The sequence below is a fragment of the Sinocyclocheilus rhinocerous genome, unplaced genomic scaffold (genome assembly GCF_001515625.1).
Source record: "Sinocyclocheilus rhinocerous isolate Xijiao unplaced genomic scaffold, SAMN03320098_v1.1 scaffold647, whole genome shotgun sequence".
Classification (NCBI taxonomy): Eukaryota; Metazoa; Chordata; class Actinopteri; order Cypriniformes; family Cyprinidae; genus Sinocyclocheilus; species Sinocyclocheilus rhinocerous.
This window is the reverse complement of record NW_015632746.1, coordinates 392,055-414,225: the sequence shown is the minus strand read 5'-3', so window position 1 is coordinate 414,225 and position 22,171 is coordinate 392,055. Positions and strand designations below refer to the sequence as shown.

At 36.7% G+C, this 22,171-nt stretch overlaps 2 protein-coding genes across 3 annotated transcripts in view; one reads left to right on the top strand and one right to left on the bottom strand.

Moving 5' to 3' along the window:
• Window positions 1-11,698, top strand: part of nherf1b (NHERF family PDZ scaffold protein 1b) — a 38,896-nt gene extending 27,198 nt beyond the window's left edge. The window contains exons 4-6 of one of the 2 annotated variants that reach the window (XM_016556117.1): window positions 5,284-5,327; window positions 9,935-10,045; window positions 11,153-11,698. In XM_016556117.1, coding sequence (XP_016411603.1) covers window positions 5,284-5,327; window positions 9,935-10,045; window positions 11,153-11,299 — 302 coding nt within the window. In that variant the 3' untranslated portion in view covers window positions 11,300-11,698. The remainder of the gene's footprint in view (window positions 1-5,283; window positions 5,328-9,934; window positions 10,046-11,152) is intronic. The other variant, XM_016556118.1, reaches the window with a different exon arrangement.
• Window positions 11,699-17,159: 5,461 nt separating this feature from the next.
• Window positions 17,160-18,958, bottom strand: LOC107743048 (GTPase IMAP family member 7-like). Its single transcript, XM_016556156.1, has 3 exons — window positions 18,849-18,958; window positions 18,712-18,768; window positions 17,160-18,036 (listed from the first exon to the last, which is right to left on the bottom strand). Exons 1-3 carry the CDS (start codon window positions 18,859-18,861, stop codon window positions 17,165-17,167), a joined length of 942 nt encoding a protein of 313 aa, XP_016411642.1. The 5' UTR covers window positions 18,862-18,958; the 3' UTR covers window positions 17,160-17,164.
• Window positions 18,959-22,171: the final 3,213 nt, after the last annotated feature.

The window sequence follows — 22,171 nt, the reverse complement described above, 5'->3', positions numbered from 1 at the left end:
TAGGCAGGCAACAGATGCACCGAGCAGCGCTGTCTTCGAGATGGTCCTCACCGCAGAACACAAGATCCAGGGGGCGAGGTTGGATCCAGATCCAACTCATCCCACCTTACATATACCTAAACCCACCCGTCTCCACCCCCTGATCCCTAAACCCACCCATCTCCACCCCTAAACCTACCATCTCCACCCCCTAGATGTGGATCTAACCCCGCCCCCTGGATCTTTGTTCTGCAGTGAGGGGCTACTGAGAGCTGCTGGCAGGAACCAGTGTCATACCAAATATGACCTCTAGGAGTAGCTGTTGGTGATGCTGATCAAGTACTTCAGTAATGATATAACTGCATATATTTCATAACATAAGTTTGTAAACATTACATTGACTTATTGCATTGACTATGCCATGATAACTTTATGTTGTAAAAAGTTTTTTACACTGCCATTCAAAGGTTTGGAGTCAGCAAGATTTTAAAAATGTGTTTTAAAAGTCTTTAATGCTCACCAAGGCAGCATTTGTTTGGTTAAAAATACAGTTTAAAAATAACGTTTTTTTATTTGTATATATGTTAAATGCAATTTATTCCTGTGCTGCAAAGCTGAATTTTCAGCATCATTACTCCAGTCTTCAGTGAGTACGTTTACAGGGACAACAATAATCCGATTTTAACACGATTAATTTTAAGCTCCTCGTGTAGCCGCATCTGCGCTGGTTTGAATGGGCTGCTTCCAGCTAGCGCTGTGACGTCGGCTGACCCTAGTTAGCTGTGGTTGGCCTGGCCGTGCGTCACTCAGAAAACAACTGGCCAATCAGAAGAGAGGCTCATGAATATTAATTAGACAGGCCAAAATCGACCTGTTCTCAGCAGAGCTCATGAGAAAGGAGCTGTAAACATATATTGAGATGGTTTTTGGTACTTATACCGCAAATATATATTCTTAAGGACATCAAAACCTCAAATAAAACTCCAGAAAGGTGTACAATATGGGACCTTTAAGACAATACTCTGATTAAGAATCTACCATGTAAACTGAGATTTCTGATTACCTTAATCCGGCTAAAGTCATAATCCAAGTAAACACTAATCGAATTAAGACATGTGAAGTATTCCTATTTTAGTCGCATTATTGAAGTGCAGAAAAAACATGTACACACCTTAATCACATTATTACCGTCGTGTAGGACTTTTCACCTCATTTTGCGACAGGATACACACACAGCTGTAGTCAACCATTTGATGGCAAACAAAAGAGCATGACTTCAACAACGCCGTCGTCTGCTTGCACGTATAGCATGACAAATAATTAACTGCACTTGAAGCTTTCAGTAAATTAAAAATGAAACACCCGAAACTGTATATGGCATCATAACAAAGACGAACTATATGTTTTGTTTATACGTGAAATTCTGGAGGGGACGTTGGATGGCGTCGCGTGGGGACGTAATGACGTGTGCCATTAATCGATCTATGTACTATAAGATGTAAAACAGGAACATGAAAGAAATATTCTAAAAGCAACTCATGTAAACACCTTAATCATAATATTGTCTTAATCAGAATAAGGTAAATAATTAGATTACTGATGTCCATGTAAACATAGTCAGTGTCACATGATCCTTCAGAAATCTCTCTAATATGCTGATTTTCTACTCAAGAAACATTGTTATCAATGTTGAAAACAGTTGCGCTGCTTCATATTTTTGTGAAAACTGTGATACGTATTTCAGGATTCTTTTATAAATGGAAAGTTCAAAACAATTGATTTTAAATGAAAAAAAAATCTAATGTATTTACTGTTACTTTTGATCAATTTTGATGAATAAAAGTATTAATTTTATTTTTAAAAAATCTTACTGACCCCAAACTTTTGAATAGTAGTATTTGTGCTGATTTTGTAGAACATTTGTGAATTCCAATTCATTGTGAATGTGTAAAATGAAACAGTATATGCTGTACTATTATTGGTAGCGGAAGGCACAATTCATAAATACTGAGCAAACAAACACTCACGCGGCAGGGGATGTGCAGAACTTCAATAAAAGGTGTTCTAGTTCTTCATAAATCTCTAAAGATCTCAGAGGAGTTTCTCCTTATGGGCCTGCGGATCACACTAAACTGAAAAGCTCTTTCAGCCAATTAAACTGTTTCAGTCAGATTATTCCAAATCACTTCAGTCAAATTGGCCATGTTAAATATAGCATAATAAGATACTACTCCTATACTGTCTCTGCAGTATATAGTACATTTGCCAAAATTTGCAAAGCTCTCCAAATGATCTTCCGTTTCCAGTGAGACAAATGAAACAGAATTAATGTCAACCATCTATTTTAACATCTATTTGAACGGAAAGCCGAAATATGCTTCTACAAAATTGAATTATGGATGTCAACTGGATGACAGGTCATATGACAACAATTTAGCATAGAACATTGCCTATTATTTCTTTTACTGTTTTTGCAAATGTGTAGGCAGTATATGTGCACTGTACTGTATGTATACTGTGCAGTATTCAGTAGTAAGCTAGGATTCTGTTTTCCACACAGCTGTACATTCAGCTGTTTTCTCTTCTCTCACACACACACACACACACACTTTCATACACACACTCTCTGTCTCTCTCTCTGCTGCCTGTCATCCAAATTTGGAAGCAGCATTTGTGTGGTTTCCAAGGTGCCGGTCTGGAGTGGCTCTCAGATTGCCGTATTGGGACTGAAGGGCGTCTGAAGTGTCCAAACAGCCAGTGATGTGTGTGTTTTGTGCTGATCAGGGGCCAGATGGATCTGTGCAGGGCTGAGTGTTATCGTATCTTCCCTGCAGTTTTCTTCCACTCATGTAGTGCTCAGATGGCGGTAGAAAGATAGAAATTCAGACACAAGAAGACGGTAAGGGTGCTGGGATTATTTTTTAAATCTGTTATCTACCTTTCCAGTTTGCTTTTCTTACTGAAAACTCTGTAGATGGGCACCAGTATAGTTCTTTTTATTGGAACTGTAACATAAGAATTAATGCATATTTTTTCATAATCAAGTCAATTACAGTACATTGAATTCTGTGATAATGCAGCAAGTTTTAATGTTTCTTGGTGACATAAACAAACTACAGTTACACTGCATCTCCACTGGCCTCGGGTGGTGTGTTGTGACCCTTTAAAACTAAGCAGTTAGTGTCCTTCAGTGTATAAACAAATGCTAACATATTTACAGTATAAGACTTACAGTTGTAGCCGAGCAGGCAACTGTGCAGCACCACAAATAAATGTTTAAAACACGCAACTGTCACACTGTTTGGAAAGTATATAACATATAATTATGTCATGACCAGCTAATAAAAGTAATAGCCCTAAATAAGGTTAGACACCATATTAACTTTAATGTGGATGAAAACGAGACTGTGAGGGAAAGACATGGTCTTTACTATGGCACTCACAGGTCCTAGATTATGTAATTTTCACAAAGTACTTTTAAAACTGTTTGATGGAGTTTTTGTCTGACATTTAATTAGCTGAACAGTTGGTACGTTGTTAAACAACAGTACAATCCATTGAACGCACTGTACTTCGTTTTCATTCCAGTCAAAAATTAATATAAAGTCTATCCGTTTTTTTAATTGTGTGTGCAAGGACACAAGGAGGGACATAACTATCCACAAAACACGTGTTACATGCTGAGTTCAGCGAACTGTCTGAATGTCTGTAACACATAACTAAAAGATCACCCACCTTGAATAACAGTCTCGACTCAAAAGCATGTGTGTCAGCTCTTTTCCAAAACCTAGTGAGCTGCCTTACTGTCTAATGCCTGTATAAACATCTTCTTAGGCAGTATCCTAATTGAAATAGAGGCTTCTAAGTGACTAATTTGAAACCATATTGATAGGCAGCAACTCTGTCATACAAATAGCACATCCTGACTTAAAGCACACAGAAGCACACACTCAATTCACAATTGAGTTCAGATTTCAGTACACTCTGAAATTAGCATGCTGCTAAGCTAATGCTTTGATTCTCTAGTAACCATAAAATACACAAATACTGAGTAAAATAGTCAATTGTATATACTTTAACTATTCTTATTTGTATATTTTGGTGTTGAATTTTGGTGTTTGGTGTTAATTATGTTTTAATGATTATATCTTGGATTTATTTCACTGTGCTCATCATAAGGCATAGTGCGATTGCCTTCTCTGTGCAGTATACATGTACACTATCATGCCAACCCTTGTGAGAAAGAAGTATGCTTAATTGTATTGAATGTGCACTTGTACTTCAAAACTTAACAGTATGTGTGTGTGTGTGTGTGTGTGTGTGCAGAGAAATACTGAAATAAAAGGCCACTTCAGTGTACTTTTTCATGACTGTGTTTTTCCCACAATTGTAATAATGTAAAATTAAACTTTTTTACTTAAAGTACATTTTAAATCATTATGTTTTAATACTCTTTTGTCATGATTTAAAGTACACTTATTTTGATGTGTTGACTAGCATACTAAAGCACATGTAAAGTACTAGATTATAATTTCTACTGTAGTGTTATTTGATATTTTTATGTAATACATTCGCATGCACTACATTGCAACTTCATAATTTCAAACGTGTGATTACAAACATATTTAAATACAATAACATACAAACTGACAAAAATGACATATATTTTAGTTTATCATAAATACTTGTCAGTGCACCATATTTCAATAGACAATAGAATTATGAAAGTACATGTCCTACTTAAATGTATCAAAAACCACTTTAAAGTTCAGCTAATTGCATTTAATATAAATTGAAACTATAATTTTGCAATTTAAATTAATTCCAATTAACATGCAATTAAGTGCCCCAAAATATTATATTTAGTTCACACTGAAGGATATTCTTTAATTTTAGTTATATTTTATTATATTTTTTGTGTAAAAAATACTCTTTTTAAAAGTGTGTGTACTTCTTTTTGTGTTAATGTGTAATCCACTTTAAAGGCCTCTAGACTTTGCTCCCTACGGTATTGCGGGGGTCGGCAGGTATCCAGGTACCATCGCTCTCACCACGGTGATGATGGTCATCTGAATAATAAATGAAGTACATACCTGTGTTACAGAGTCGACATCTGCTCACTGCAACCCGAGAAAGAGGGAATGTCATACTAGCTATTCTCTAGGGGTCTGGAAGTGTCTTGTTTAATCTTTGCTTCCTCGTCGTCTCTGTTGAGGAGCGTTAGAGTCAGTGTTGGAGAAAGTGTCCCATCTGAAGGATGCAGATGTACTAGGTTTGACCTGTTCTGCTTCTCTCTCCCCGCAGGACCGCTGCCTGAACCTGTGGTCAACGGAGACATGGAGGACAAGGTACGACAACAACTCAGATGATAGAATACTAGCAGGCTGGATTAAAGGAATAGTTCATCCAAAAATGTAAAAATTAGTTTCTTTCTTCTGTTGAACATAAAAGAAGATATTTTGAAGAATGTTGGTAGTATGGAAGAAAATACTATGGAAGTCAATACCGGCAACTGTTTTTTTTTTACAGACAACAGAAATGTTTTGACATTTTTCAGAATATCTTCTTATGCATGCCACTAAAGAAATAAAGTCATACCAGTTTGGAACAACATGAGGGTGAGTAAAGGACATAGACGGAGCGTGTGTAAGGCCACGGGGACTTGGGGCAAAAATGGCACTAAATTGGACAGAAATGCCCCTGCACAAATAAATGAAATCTATTACGTCTGTTGATAACAAACTATCCATTTCTAACGTTTTTATTAAATTGTAATCACGTTAAATACAAATTCAGTCCCATTAAACATTTTTTTTTGAGCCTACATGACACCCATGTCTGGTTCTTGCCTAAAAAGACGGGTTTATGATGTTAATGCATTTGGCTGCTTTTAGCCTTAAGCCCCGTTCACACTAGCAGCGACTTTTGTCGCTGCATGTCGCCAGGGGCTGGCGATGAGGTTGCTAGTGGGCGTTCTCAATACTGGTTGCCTTGACAGCGAATCAGGTTTCTTGCTGCTAAGTACAAACATTTTGGAGGCAAAAGACTAAATATAATCTAAATTAAATCCGTACATACAAACAAAAATGAATGAGAAACAGAGCCTACTTTCTTCCATTGCGTATGTTTATTTACGGCGCTGAGAGGAGAAAGATCACATGAGCTCCGTCTTCTTTCCTATTGGCTGTCGCTCCCGAAAGTCGCTCTTCATTTGCATAAAGTTGAAGGATTCTGAACTTTGTCGCGTCGCTGGACACGCCCCATCCGGTCGCCAACGGTCGCTGTCGCTTGCTATCGCTCGTGTCGCCGGAAATCGCCAGCTCTCCATTGAAATGAATGGGATTGTGTCGCTTTGCTGTTGCGTGTCGCTTGTAGTGTGAACGGGGCTTTACCCTGGAGTTGGTTCACCCTCCGCCTATGGTAAAGGATGATGAGTAAATTATGGAATTTTGGGGAGAACTATCCCTTTAATGCATTTCAAGTAAAAAGTGTGAAATATAAAGAAAATCAAGCTCAAATATGATAAAGTACGAAACTGCTAAACAATATAGAGGAAGTGATGAGGTGTTTTGCTGTCATTACCAACAAAGCCACCTATAATTGCCACTGAAATGAGTCAAAGGACATGAAAAGCTCACAGTTTCTGTTTTGTCTTCTTATAATTGTGGTTATTCTGACACAATGTGAAAACAGCATAATTAACTGGAAGAATGGTTTATTGTGATTAATATCACTGAATGCAATTATTTATTGAACAATGGTGTCTTTTAGCATACTACTGGTGCAGCTGTCTCACAAATGCAACTAGATTAGCATTTCCACATGTGAAATACTCATTTTAGCAAGGTAGCAAGAGTAAAGTTCAAGCTAAGTTGAGGTTCTAGCCATTGGAATAAAATTAAATGAAACCCTTTTGCAGTTTTAAGGTGGCTATTGATAGATAAATGCAGAAGATTCAGCAAATATTACAATGGCATCATCATTGTCACTGTTATTCATGGCCTCTTGAGGATTGTTGCTTTAATAACATTGAGCATCATATTCAAAACCTGGTTCGTTTGTAGTTATTAAATATCATTAGTTTCCATTTAATAAAAACAGTTCTGGAATTAGATATTTTGAATCAAACAGGCTTCGAATGAAACGTCAGACAAAACAAAAATCACATTTTCAAGCCATTTCAGAGCAAGTAGAGTACAAGGATACTGAGATCTAATTTTTCCCCAGTTTTCAGCCATGTGCACTTTCCAGCTTGGGTTTCATTTGTTATCCCGTGTGCTCTTTCCTAAATAAATACAGCAGCTTGAGTTGTTTGTGTTGGCCTGTGTCTGAACCTAGGTTCTCACAGCAGAAAAAAACACTACAGCAAGTTTCTCAGAGGTCATTGGAAACCTTTGCATGTTTTGATGCCTCTTATTGAAATGTTTGCATATTGTTGTGTTTAGTGAAGTCAGCTCTCTAGACACATATGAAGGGAAGTCTGTGGCTGTATTATATGCAATTATTTCTGATTATGCCAATGATAAGTGGTCGCTGCATGAAAGAAGCCCATTAGAGGTTGAAGATCAGTCTCTATTCAGAATTTGACTGGATTAATCACTATCGGGTTTTAATGTTTTCAGTCCGGCTTATTCAAAAAGGCCTCTGTCATTAATTGAGAGTCATTTGTATTACTTTGGTCTGAAATGTGTCAGTTAGTGGCATACACTACAGATTTCTTGACTTCATGCAGTGCATGTGAAGAGCAAGAAAGTGTTTTATTGACCATAATCATTAGGGATGAGTATGGACGCCTGCTTCTGCCACTGAATATAAAAAATCATAATTGTGACTTTTTATCTCACAAGTCTGACTTTTTTCTCATAATTTTGAGTTTACATCTTGCAATTCTGACTTTTTTCTCATAATTGCGAGATATAAAGTCACATTTGTTTTTTTTTTCACATTTGACAAAAAAGTTAGATTTACGAGATGTTAACACGCAATTAAGAAAAAAAGTCAGAATTGTGAGATAAAAAGTCAGAATGACCTTGTTTCATTTTTTATTCAGTGGCGGAAACAGGCCTCCATAGATGAGAATTGTAAAGAGTGCTGAAGTTCTGGATATATCAGTATGGCTGGGATTCAGCTGTAGACACGAAACCACAACTCTATACACAAAACTAAAATACTCAATTAAAAAATCTTATACATATTCCAGTTCAAATTTAAACGTTTTTAAATCAAAGTACCAATACAAGAAAACACTTGCGACTGTTTCCTAACTGTATGTTCATGCTGGTTGCCTGAACAACCAGTTAGTAAATACACATATTACACAGGGATAGTTCACCAAAGAATAATATTAGTAACACTTTAGTATAGGGACCAATTCTCAGTATTAACTAGTTGCTTATTAGCATACCTATTATTAATATATTGGCTGTTTATTAGTATTTATAAAGCACATATTCTGCATGACCATATTCTACATCCCTAATCCTACCCAATACCTAAACTTAACAACTACCTTACTATTAATAAGCAGAAATTTGGGAGTTTATTGAGGCAAAGGTCATAGTTAATGGTTTGTTAATAGCAAGAATCGGACCTTAAAATAAAGTGTGACCATCATCTCATTCCTGAACTACATTGTTTCTTTTGCTGAACACAAAAGAAGATATGTTGGTAACCAAACAGTTTTGGTGACCATTAACTTAAATAGTTTTATTTCAAGTTGCAAATGACAAAACTAATAACTTGTGATCCAGTGAGTCACGAACCTCTCTTGCTGAGTGAGAAAATTGAGACTGATTCAGAGTCTTTTGTATGATGCATAAAGTTGCTGCGTATGTAGAGTGATTCAATTTTGAGTTGTATAAATACATTTATAGTCAATAAATTAATTGTTAAAAATTTTATTTCGTTAATTCAGTTTAAACAATTATTGTCAGCATTTGTACGGTTTATTTTATTTTTACGGTCACACTTAAGTTTGGGGACCAATTCTCACTATTAACTAACTATTAAGTGTGACTAATTTGCTGCTTATTAATAGTTAGTAAGGTATTTGTTAAGTTTAGGTGTGGGGGATTAATAGGATTAATAGAATATGGTCATGCAGAATAAGAAATTAATATGTGCTTTATACTAATAAACAGCCAATATTCTAGTAATATGTATGCTAATAAGCAACTAGTTTATAGTGAGAATTGGTCCCCAAACTAAAGTGTTACCATTTTTACATAAAAATCAAATCCCACCCTGCTTAAAGTAGTTTCTTTTCCACCAGGACACATTATGTGTAATATTTCTCACATTATGCCACCACAATGAAACATAAGGAACACAATCATGATATATCCGTACATTTTTGTGGCAGGTGCAGTTTCTCTGTGAGACAGAGACTGGCTTGTATGTGTTGCCACTAGAGACACAATGACCTGCGCTGTTTGACACTAATATGCAAGACACTCTGGCATACAGACAAAAATATGTATTTTATTATATATAAATATAAGAGGCAAAATACAATTCCATGGCCAGTAAGACTTATTTATGGCTACTACCTGAATTCACCATCATTTTTTGTTGACATGGACGGATCAGGTATCAGGCGTCTTCTTCGGTCACCCACTCATTGCTTGAGTTCGTAAGTTTAGAGACTTTGGAGACAGTTTCTCTAAAGAGGATTGTGGGGGAAAGTAAGAGCCTCTGGCTAATGGTTGACGTGTCAGATGTAGCTGGCAGGAGGGAATAAGGGGGCGCTGTCACCTGTCAGAGCAGCAGTATTGATGCCCGGCTAATGCTGCCCACTCGTACAGTTAATGAAGCTCTGTCTCCAGCAGCCTGAGGCCCACACACTGCAGCTGACACTCAGCACTTTACCAGCTCAAGTCTGACCCCTAGTGCACACAGCGAAGCACCGAGCCTCAGGAGATCTGACATGTTACTGAAATGTCTGTCTGCTGTTCAGGTTAACGGAAATGTGGCCAAAGAGGTGGAGCTGAAGGATTCAAAGTTATCAATCAGTTCGTCTCCATCCAACGCATCCTCCAACACCTCCCTCACGACTCCGCCCCCTGAGGTGAGACTGACCTATGATATTTAGAATATGCTAATTTTCTACATAAACAGAATACCCAGGTGACCTATTACTACAGGTGCCAAAATATGCAGTATACTACAGAGCACACTGCATACTGGGTACTCAATCCCATAATGCAGTACGCTCAACTTGAACTTTTTCAGGTAAAAGTTCATGTTTTTTTTCAAGGGTTCATTTCCCGGATGGCAAATGATGTAGAAGTAATTTCAGCCGTGATTTTTAATGACTTTTTGTTGACATATTTGGCCCAAATGCCAAGGGTTAAGACATTTTTACACCAAAATAAATTTTAAAAATACAAAAACATTATTTTAAAGATGTGCCACTCACAAAATCAAACGTGCATAATGTTTTATACAGCACTTACAATAAAGAAGCATACTTCAAGTAAATTTAAGCTCAAAGATTTTCCAAATTTACTTTATGTAGTAAGTATACTAATATCAATGTACTGGTAGTATGCTTGTAAGTGTACTATTTCAATATTTCTGGGGACTAAATTGACCTACTTTTTAGTTTATAAAAGTATACTTTGCCATGTATTTCAAAGTAAACTTTGAATGCACAAGTTTTTCGTTTGTAGTGGAACTATATTGTGTACTGTACTACTGTACTACTAGGTATTATTGTTAATTTACTAGCTATGTGCTTCGAGCCCACTTTTTAGTTTATGAAAGTATTGAAGCATACTCTCAGTGAGCTACTAGTTTAATAGTTTTTATACTGCAAGTACACTTGCACACACTTGAATAAACATTTTTTGCAGGAGTAAACATAATGACATTGTGTGACAACAATCTAGCATACTACTGTTTGGCATTAATCATTGCATACTTTCACAAACTTTTTAAAAATAGCAAGCACATAATGTGTAGTAAGCAGCTGGTATTCGATTTCAAACATAGCATAACATTTTCTGAAAGTACCCGAATGAACGTCAGCCTTCAACCTTTATGAATAAGTTAAATAATTTCTGGCTTCATAAGTGTTTTGATTGACTGTCATTTGAGGACATGCTTGTAATAGACTCTGAAAGGGTCCATTTTAGGTTATTCATGAGCTTCTATTTGTTTGTTCTCCTCTCAGGCTTTGGAGCCGTCCATCATAAATGCCATCCCTGAGCTCAATCTGTCCCTGCAGCAGGTGAAAGAGCGCGCTCACCAGAAACGCTCCAATAAGAGAGCTCCACCCATGGACTGGAGCAAGAAAAATGAACTCTTCAGTAACCTATAGACCTCCGATCGTCCGTCCACCCATTCATCCATCCATCAGCTCTGTTTAAGACTTGATCAAACAGAGCAGATCTTATAATGAGGTTAAAGTCATCAATGAAGTAGGCTCAATATGATGTATGTACAGTGTGTGTACACACATATTTATATGTATTCTGAATTATGTATATGAATTACTAACAGATTAGATTAGATTACATCTGCTACGGGGCAAATGGAATGTAACATTCTACAACTGTGATGTATATGTCATTGGCTGTGTTCAGAATGGAGTAGCTACTAACTTACTGTAATATTACTGCTCACTGTATACTGTGCATTACACACTGTATACTGCGTACTGTTTTAGAATTTAGTAAAACAGAAGTAGTAGTGTTAGGGGCCATTCACATATCGCGTTTTTTGCGCGCATCGCGATGAAAACATTTCAACTTTTCAGAATGAAGCGCACCGCGGGTCATGTGACAAGAACCAACCAATCAGCTTCATCCTTTCCCGTAACAACATTGAAAGCTCAGCCAAGATGAAGGAATAGCTGATCGTAGTTGTACAGGATAGACATTTTTAAATAAATTTAGTAGCAGAGCTACTGCAAGCGATTTTTAGTGCTGCAAATCCATTTATCATTTGCTGAAACTTCCGCCCGAACGCTTTGGGAAAAAAGCAGAAAGCGGCGCGCCTAGCGTTTTCCACACGTTTTTAGGCGCGACATGTGAACGGCCCCTTATGCTGTTATGCATACAGTGGTATGCTATACTGTTGTCACAGAACAATTACTTTGCATGTTTAATTTAATGAGCAGCATCCAGTTATCATGTGAAAAATTAAGTTTATTTTATATTAATTCAATTTTGTGTAAATATGTTTTTTTTTAGGGTTTGGCAGTTTGATTAAACAATAGGTAAAAGCTCATGACTGAAGTTTCAATTCATTCGAAATGGAAAGCCAAGTCACACTGCATTGTGGGATACAGTCCTTCAGCATCTTAACAAACTGCGCACGCTATACATGACAGAAATAGTAATATTATGTTCGTATGCTATTCTGAACAGAGCCATTGTACCTAATCCAGCATGTTTGACATTGAGCAGATTTGATTCTGCTGTGTTTGTGCGTTCAAGGAGTTTTGGTTCTAGTTTGATTTCTGACTGATTTGTTAAGCAGCTCTCAGTCTTATTTCTCTGCCAATTCTGTTGAGAATCATTTCATTGTTTTATAATGAAGGACCAAATGAAGAGTGGATAGAAGTGAATCCTGAACTCCTGTCTATCAGCCAATGAGTGTGTTTGATGATTTTGAATGACTGAACATGTGTAGTAATCTCACTTTCTGTTATAAACAGATAGAGTGGTGCCCAAAAGTCTGAGATTTCCACACTGAAATCTAATCTGCAATGAAGCATTTTATATTAAATACAACATTATATTCAATGTTTTGAGCCCACTGTAAATTCCTGTTAGTGTATCACTGTTAGGTTTTCTGAGACACCTGCTATATATTTTTTTCTATGTACAGTTTTGACATGCCTTACATAATCTGCACTTCTGATCACTGCAGTGTCATGTCCTATATGTGTGCACAAGTGAATGTTATTTCTATATGTAACAATACATTTTGTTCAGAAAAAATATTTCTGTTGACAAATTCCTCTGCTTTTGCAGTTGTTGCAAAATCACTGAATTTCTGCAATGCTTTATGCATATAACGTTAAATGGGTCACAAATGATTCCAAGAAGTCAAAGGCCTCTTTATTGCCACTGGATTCGATGGATGACATAACACTCTGCTTTATCCTCTGCACCGTTTACCGCCATAATTAGCTTCTCTTCTCCAAAGTTGGTCCAAAGTGTCTTCTGGATGAGGTCTTTCAGCTCCTTTAGATTCATCTCACTCACTTGCAGTTTTTTTCTATATCAGCCTTTTGCTGCTGAACACAGGAACATCTGCATCCAGCTTCCCTTCTGCAATGAACTGGACCTCCACATCATCATTAACTTCCATTTTTCCATCATCATTAGCTTCCTAACCCTAACTGTCTCTGAGCTCCTCTTCAGACAGTATTGTGCACATCCTAACAACATTGTTGGCAAGCTGGGAGAATTGGCGTTTTGCTGTTGTTCTGTTGGCTTTAAGCTGCTCCAGTCCTCTACTCCAACAGGATACAGGTAACGTGATGGTTTACACTTCTTTATTCAGTGTCTTTCCAGGTTTCTGGCTTTCCAGGCCTGGCTGGTCGCTGTTCTGGTTTCTATTCTCCAGTCTTCACAGCCCGGTTTTTCACAGCCAAGTGAATCCTCACTGTTTTGCAAGGTTCTCAGTGTGCAGAACTCTCCCACTTGAAAAGACAGCCCACTACAAGAAGAATTCAACTGTATTTCACTCATTGACCACACTTTTGCTCTCCTTTTCCCTTTTATATTGTGAAAGTTCGATGCAGTGTTCATTCAGTCAATCAATCAGGTGAAAAACCCATTAAACACAAATACAAACCACTTTAAGAGCAAGCACAAGTAGATACAATCAAATACAAAACGGGATTTAGCACACACAAGATTTAAATGCTTACTTTTAAATGACCATAAAGCAGACCTTGTAAATAGGCAGCAGACATTCAAACATTTTCAGTAAATACACTTTTTTAAGTTTGGATGATTTGATGATTTTAAACATTTGCCTTTTTATAACTGTGTGTGTGTGTGTGTGTGTGTGTGTGTGTATATATATATATATATATATATATATATATATATATAACAAGACCTTCATCCACAACCCAAAACTAATACAAAAAGTGCTAAAATTAAGCCCTACAGCAAATGCCATAATTTTAATAAATGAACTATGTAACTAAACCTTACAAATAAATACAATCACTACAAAAAATTCAGCCCATGTTCAAACGTTCAAATAATGACAAATAAAATGAAACAATGTCCAAATACACACTTAGAAATGATATAATGTGCAATAAACAAAAAAATATTTTTTAATACAAGAGAAAAGTATGAACGCTCTAGATTTTGATCATTTCATTTCCTATTTGGAATGAAATAATGAGAAATGAAAGATTGCTTGTTTATTCATTTTAGTTTAACAAACGAAAAATTTGATTTTTGTTCGATTTCTCATGTTTCGTTTGTGGTTTACAAATCGGTGTATAGTTTCGATATTTCATTTGCACACATAGCACTGTACTATATGCTGACAGATTATTTCTAGGCTATAGCATAGCATTGTATGAATATTGCGTCTCTCATTGGTAAATGCAGTGCAAATAGTTCCGTTTCTTTGGATAAAAGTGAAGTGGAAGTAAAAAAGCAATAATAGGCTGAACAGTACCACAATAATATGTCTGTAACATTTCCCAACTTTCTTTTATTTATATCAAGGCACTAGGTGTGTGTGACACGAATAAATAGGCCTAATTGTGAACATTACTTGGAAATAAAATTTAAATTTATGAATGTAAGCGTGTAGCCTACTCTGTTCACATGAAAAGAATGAGATAAGCTAGAATCAGTAAACGTAACAATACTGACAAAAACTAGCAGGGTTTGGGACAATTAAAGTCCCTGTGGTTTGAGAGTACGGCCTTAAAGTTTTATTAGTTTTATTACATGCTAAGTTGGTTGATGTTTCTCTTTATGTTGGCTTGAGAAAGCCAATATCCTGCAAAGTTCAGCTACCCTAATTAAACACACCTGAACCAGCTAAGCAAGAGCTTCAGGATCACTAGAAATGTCCAGGCAAGTGTGTTGGAACTGATTCTCCAGGTTCAGGACTGGAGCGAAATAGGCCTTTTGTGTACATAGAAAAAGTCTTAGATCTTTGAGTTCAGCTCATGAAAAAGGGGGGCAAAAACAAAAGTGTTGCGTTTATAATTTTGTTCAGTGTATATAAATGGATTTGCACAGTTGGATGTCTGCAAGCAGATGTCTAGGTTGACCGATATGGGTTTTTCACTGGCCGATGCCGATATTTAGAATTCAGGGCAGCCGATGGGCGATATATGATGCCAATTTTTTGGCCGATATGCTTGGCCGATTTTCTTTTTCTTTTTTTCCCCTTCATCTCATAAAAGAGAGTTTGAGTAAATGTTTACTGCAGGGTACAAGATAGTAATAATAGTAGTAGCCTAATTCATAGTAATAATACAAAACTTAAGCACCTTCTCAAATCCGTTCTGAAGCATACAAATATACGCCGTCTGATGGTTTTTAACATGACCCATCAACATGCATCACCCCCCCCCCAACCAGAGGTGCATCCAATAGATAGTCTAGTATTCTGGAGAAATACAGTCATGCAATGCAGTGCAAGAACAGCTAGATTTTTCACCTAAGTGGGCTTAATAGTTAAATTGGTTGTTGTTAACAGGATTGCCTCATACCCTGAACGTCTTTGCGTGGTCATATGTTGAGTATTCAAGTTGTGCAAAATGGCACCCACCTGATGCGAGGTGTACAGGATTAAAGGATGTGATAAAACCATTCTTTTAGCCATCTGTACAATTACCGCTGCCACTGCCACAGCTCTTAAACATGATGGCATGCCCTGAACAATTGTATCTAGTTGCTAAGACAAAAAAGCAACTGGCCTATAATTTGCACAATGCTCTTGCACCAGGACCCCCATAGCAACCCCGGCCGTCTCTCTCACGTGCAAATGGAACGGCTTATTATACTGCGGTGGACCCAGTGCAGGGGCCGTCGTGATGGCTTGTTTCAGTCTGTTGAAATGCATCATAGCCTCATCAGTCCAGTTCAGAACAGCAGAGAGAGGGGCTTTGTGATCAATGAGCAGTCTCAGCTGCTTGTTGTGTACAGTTTCAGATTTCTAACGAGCTGAATTCTGTCAGCAGAGATGGATTTCTCTCCCTGAGAGATCACGTGACCCAAGTAGTGGACCTTCTTCTGGAGCCACTGTAATTTCTCCTTGGAGGCCGTAAATCCTGATCTTGCAAGGCCTTTAAAACAAAATGCGAAAAGTGGTTGTGTTCGCTGGTGTACAGGAATGGAGAAGAATGCAGCACACAGGCCGATTACCATGGAAAATTTGTGATGGCATGGAACTGAATGCATAATATTTGGTACATCAGGCACCACAGGTGCTAGAGGTACAATTAAAGAAATGATCGCATGCAAATCTTGAGTAAGCCTCCAACTAGTGCTGTCGGCTTTCCTCACAGGATTAATTGGTATGTTATAAGGCAGGGCTGCCCAATTACAGACAGCTGTGTTGGAGCAGGGCTGGAACTGAAGTCTGCAGGTTGGTAGATCTCCAGGAACAGGGTTGGGCACGCCTGTTATAAGGCGATTGAGTTTTATTTGTGTCTGAGACACATTAAGCATAACTTCCTGTTTTACAGTGGGTGCAAATACACCGGAAGCATCTAGCTCTCTGACTCTTTTAGTTTTTTTTTGTTCTTTTGAACACTGCATGTGCATGTGCATACTATGTGTTTGATTGTAGAAGTATGGCATAAAGGTTTGTACCTGAATGTGTCTTTCAGTTAAATAAATCCATCACATCCTGCTGTAATTCAGAAATGTGTTCTGTTTTATTTTAGCAGAAAAACATCAGCATCCATGCACTTTCACACTGATCACATGCATGTCTAATCAAAATAGCAAATTTTGTTATAATCAATCTCATGTTTTGGTTACATTTCATTCATTATTTTTTCATATACTTTCTAGAGTCATCAACTACAAAAACAAAGTAAGCAAAGTACTTTCTTTAAATGCTTTAAAGAATTAAAAGAAGCTGGAAACAATAGCTGGAAAAGATCATTTTCATTTCACATTTATGTTGAGGACATGCTTATATTAAAACATTTCAGATGACGTAAGACAAATCTGAGTATTTATGTTCTGAAAAGAGTTTTGCTATTTTTAGGCAAATTTTTGTCCTTTTTGTTTTGCTGGACTTTGTTCACGACCAGTTTCACAGCCATTCCCATTCCCACTCCAGCTGCAGCTCCAGCTCCGATTAAAACAACAGGACCAGCAACAGCTACTTCTGTTATTCCCAGGATGACACCTCCTGTTACTGCTGCTCCCGTTCCTACAGCAGATCCAAAAGCTAATGCCGCATTTTGTAGCTTTTTCATTGTCTCTTTTTTCTTAATCTTCTTTTGAGCTTCTTCAAACATCTTGTTAGTGTAATGTCTTCCTCCATTTTCCTGGGTCATTCTGTCAATCTTCTCCAGAAGCTCGGTGACTTGAGAGCGGTTCCTCATGTCGTTATTGTTGAATGCATGATATCTTCCACCGCACCTGTCTGTCAGTCTCTTCAGATGCTGGCATCTTGCTATATACTGCTGCAAAGATTGACCTCTCAGTTGATCTGCTCTGGTGAACAGGATGATGGTGTGGTGCACAGCGTCTTCTCCGAAGTTCTGCTGAATCAGTTTCACTGTGTTCATCTCCTCCGCTGTGAATCTCGCATCCAGATTGATGACCAGCAGGAACGCATGAGGACCAGGAACAGACAGCTCAACACAAGTCTCCAAGTGTGTCTTCATGTCTTCTTTAGTCAGCGATCCACAAAACCCTGGCATATCAACCACATAGACTCTTCTTCCTCCTTCCTGCACAAAACCACTGCTGCATTGTGTTGTAACCCCCACAGGTGAGGCCTCAGACTCAAACACGTCCCGTCTCAGAATTGTGTTTCCTGTCGCACTCTTGCCTGTTCCAGTCTTCCCCACCAGAATAATCCTTATGTCATTGATCTCTGCAAATCAAGAAATATAATTCAACCAGCATTTGTTTCCTAACAGGAGTCCTGAAACTTGACATAAATATGGTAAATATCTTTTTCCGTTAAGTTTACAGACATTTCCTTTATTACCCTAAAAAACAACACAATGAAATGTGTGATTTAAAATACAGGTAGAATACCTATGAAAAAAATAATAAATAAAGCAATAAGTGTTGTTTTAAAATACAAATGAAATCAGCCAGGTGATAATGGGGCAAATTCACTAAGAATAAACTGTATCGTTTATTACCTTGTTTATGTTGATTCGCTTCAGGAATTATGTAGATCAGGAGATTCACTGATATGTCTACTAAATTAACTTTTAAAAATAAATTAATAGATCTGGACTAAAAATAGGCAGAATGTAACTGAACCAGTTACACTTTAATGCATTTATGGTCACATAATCTGTGAAGTTACACTCATCCCATAAAAAAATGGCTGTTTAGTGAATATGCCCCAATTTGTTTTCTCTATAATTCATCCAGAAAAAGTATTCCAATCTTGAGCTATTCAGTGAATCATTTATTAATAGCCAGTCCACATCCTAATAAAACATATAAAGGGCTGTACAGAGTGCATATATTGTTGTAAATATTGTATTGTACAATGGCAGCATGACTGTGACATATTTAATAATCTACTTACGGAATAAGAAATTTGAATGGAATGACACTCCGGTGTAATCATTTCGTAGTAATGACTCTGTGGGGGGAAAAAAAGTTTAACGTTCACACTCATTACATAACTAGTAAAAAAGTCATTTGAAATAATAAATTACGTACCGTTTTCACTCATTTTTGATCTTGTTTCTTGCGCCACTTACGTGTTATTTGTGTCTGAGGCACATTAAGCACAACGTCCTGTTTTACAGTGGGTGCAAATAAACCGGAAGCATCTAGCTCTCAGACTCTTTTACAGAACTGATCTACTGTTTTCTCCATAAGACCAGAAGTAGTAAATCTGATAAGTTGAGCATATTGCGGTTTCATGTTATTCAGACAATATTAATGAATAGGACTTTGGTAGTATCATCTGTAGGCAATTTTGGAATCATTTTCCCATGCAATTTTGAATCTGGTGACAAAGGTAGAAGGCAACTCACTTCTTTGCTTTGTGTTGCTTGTGTGTGAAATATCTTATATGGTTGCTACCCTCCCTTCAAGGAAGGTTTTTAACTGATTATAAAAGGTGTTAATATTATCAACTGAAGTCCAGAAATGTGCATTAGGATTAGCAGCTATCGCTCCACCAGTAACCACATCATTATCAGTGGAGAGTGCAGGACGTTCCTCAATCAATATGTTTTCTGTCACATTATCACCCAGCACTCTAAGCAAGATCGCTCTATAATCAGGGCCTGATAACTGTGCATACCGTGTGTGTGTCTTCAACACATCTACAAATTTGATTGGGTTTGATGATGGTGGTAAACTTTTACAAATTGCATCAATATCATAGACATTTTGGTAGGTATAATAGTAATCTGATTTCCTACTCTAATCCACCCCTTACGAAAAAGAAGTTTATTCAAGTGTGCTATTAGTATACTTCTTTTAAACTAAAAATAGGAAAGTATGCTTTTAGTCTACTTTTTATGTACTTCTCAGAAATGGGCTTTATGTACTTCTCACAAATATACTTAAAATGACATTTAAGTATACTTGACTTATACTTAGAAAAAGTCTAAATATATTTTTGCTATAATTGTGCTCCTAGAATCCGTGTTTTCATTGTTATACGGTAGGGGGCGCTAGTACACATCTTCTGTACAGAATTACCAAAAAACACAAGTGAAGAAGAAAACGAAACAACAGATGCTTCCACATGTAATCTAACACGATCATCAGACATAAAACAGTATCAAAACTATGTAACATTATGGAATAAAATGTCAACCAATGAAGAGGTAATAATGACTGTCAAGCTTTGGGGTGTTGATCGACTTTATCTACGTTTTGATTATCAATCTGAATCCAATTCATAGTCTTTTTTCAGCTTTTTGTTCAAAATGTTGTTTATTTCTTTATTTTTTATTTATGAAACTTATCCACATTCAAGTGTTTAAAAAAAGAATGCATGAAGCTCGAATAAAATGTTTTTGTTTACAAGCAGATACCCTGTTCTTTTGATGTTTTGTATGTTCAGATATTCATGTAACAAAATATATACAAATTAATACCTAAATAGGGACATAGTAGTATACTTAAAGTATGATGTAAAGTTCACTTAAAGAAAACTTACGAGTATACTTGCAGTATAAAACTACTAAACTAGTAGTTTACTGAGACTATACTTCAAAGTGTACTAAAAATGCTACTACAAGTATTTAATTAGTAAACTATCAGTATACCTATAAGTTCACTTTTAGTATAGTTGCAGTACAAACTAAACATTTTGATGTAAACTAGTTGTGTACTCAAAGTTTACTACTGTTATACTTAAAGTATACTTAAAAGTATACTTTTATATACTAGAAAGTGGGCCAATTTAGTCCCAAGGAGTATTGAAATAGTACACTTACAAGTATACTACTAGTACACTGATATTTGTATACTTACTACAATAAAGTATACTTAAAAATATACTTGAACTTTACTTAAGTATACTTACTAAAATAAACGAAGTATACTACTTTTTGGTAAGAGAATGCAGACATAGGCTACTGGGCAGCGATCACCTAAAAGATTAGTGCACATATTGTTCAAATGTCAAATATTGAATAAATGCATTTGATTGGTAAACCAAATTCAGACTTTACGCTTCAATCTCAAATGGTAATGCATGGAATTTACGGAAAAGCTCAACTAAATAACAACGCTAATAAGAGGGGGGCGTGGTGGCTTTGGCTATCGGCACGCCAGTCAATTTACCCCACAGCCAATCACAGTCCCCCTCCTTGCTCGGGCCTAGCCCAATGGTTAATACGGCCCTGGTTATAAATGTAAAAACTAAAAATTTTTTGTGTTTTTTTGTGTATGTTTCTTCTGTGTGAAGTTGTGTTCATTTGTTTCGGTTTGTCTCACACACTCACGGGCTGCGCGACTTTGTTTCTGTCAATATATTATTCATTATCAGTCACCGTTTACACCAAAAGTAATAAAATTATAATCATTCTCGCCGAAATTTCGCTGCTTCCTTAATTAGATGTTTTAATCAGATTAGTTGTCCGGTCGGGCTGGTAAAATTCTCTTTCTCTTGCCCCTTCAAAAAATCCACTTGTCCCAGACAAGCATTAATATCGAGCTCTGTTCCTGTATAAACAAAATTCAACCCGCCAAAGTGACCGTGTTTCCCGCCACTGCTGCGCACACAACGCCTCTACACTCGCTCCGGATTTCTCTCTACATGGAGACAGGAGTCAATACATGGGAAAACAAAGTAATTGGAGTTACTTGTTTGAAAAAGTAACTCAGATATTTTTTATGTAAATTAAAAAGTAATGCGTTACTTTACTAGTTACTCGAAAACAGTAATCTGATCGCGTTACCTGTAGTGCGTTACCCCCAACACTGAAGGGGTAATGGGACCTTATTAAAACATTATACTCTGAAAATAATATATATATATGAAATTACATTTCAAAATACTCCTAATCAGACTACATTTACTTTTTATGGATTACATGATTACATATTATTCACACAATAGCAATAAATTATTCAGAATTTATTGATTCTCCCTAACTCCTCTTCATCTTTTAAATTTTCCTTTCTAAAATATACTACCGCTTATATTCATTCAGAAAGTCTGTTTTGTGGACATTCACACAGAGATCAGTCACTAGTCAGGCGGCCACATAGCATTTGACCACTGGATTTACAAAAATCAGTTCAGGTTTAAGATGGGTTTCAACATTGCATCAACTACTGATGAACACATTAATTAAGGTTATTTAATCATGTATTACCGTGTCTTTGGAAGGCTTTTGTCTTTCAAACACATTAAAATGCACAAATTTGCACAGCCTGCTATTTCTTATTTACATGTAATGCAGGGATTCCCAAACGTTTTTGTCATCTGAACCTCTTTCACCTAATATGTTTACTTGAAGTACCACTGAGATTTTAAAATAAATATTTAATAATTAAATCACATTTGCATGCTC

Coding starts and splice junctions, on each gene's coding strand:
- LOC107743048 (XM_016556156.1), bottom strand. Junction 18,037..18,711: donor CCATTCAAATTTCTTATTCC/GTAAGTAGATTA, acceptor CTTGATTTGCAG/AGATCAATGACATAAGGATT.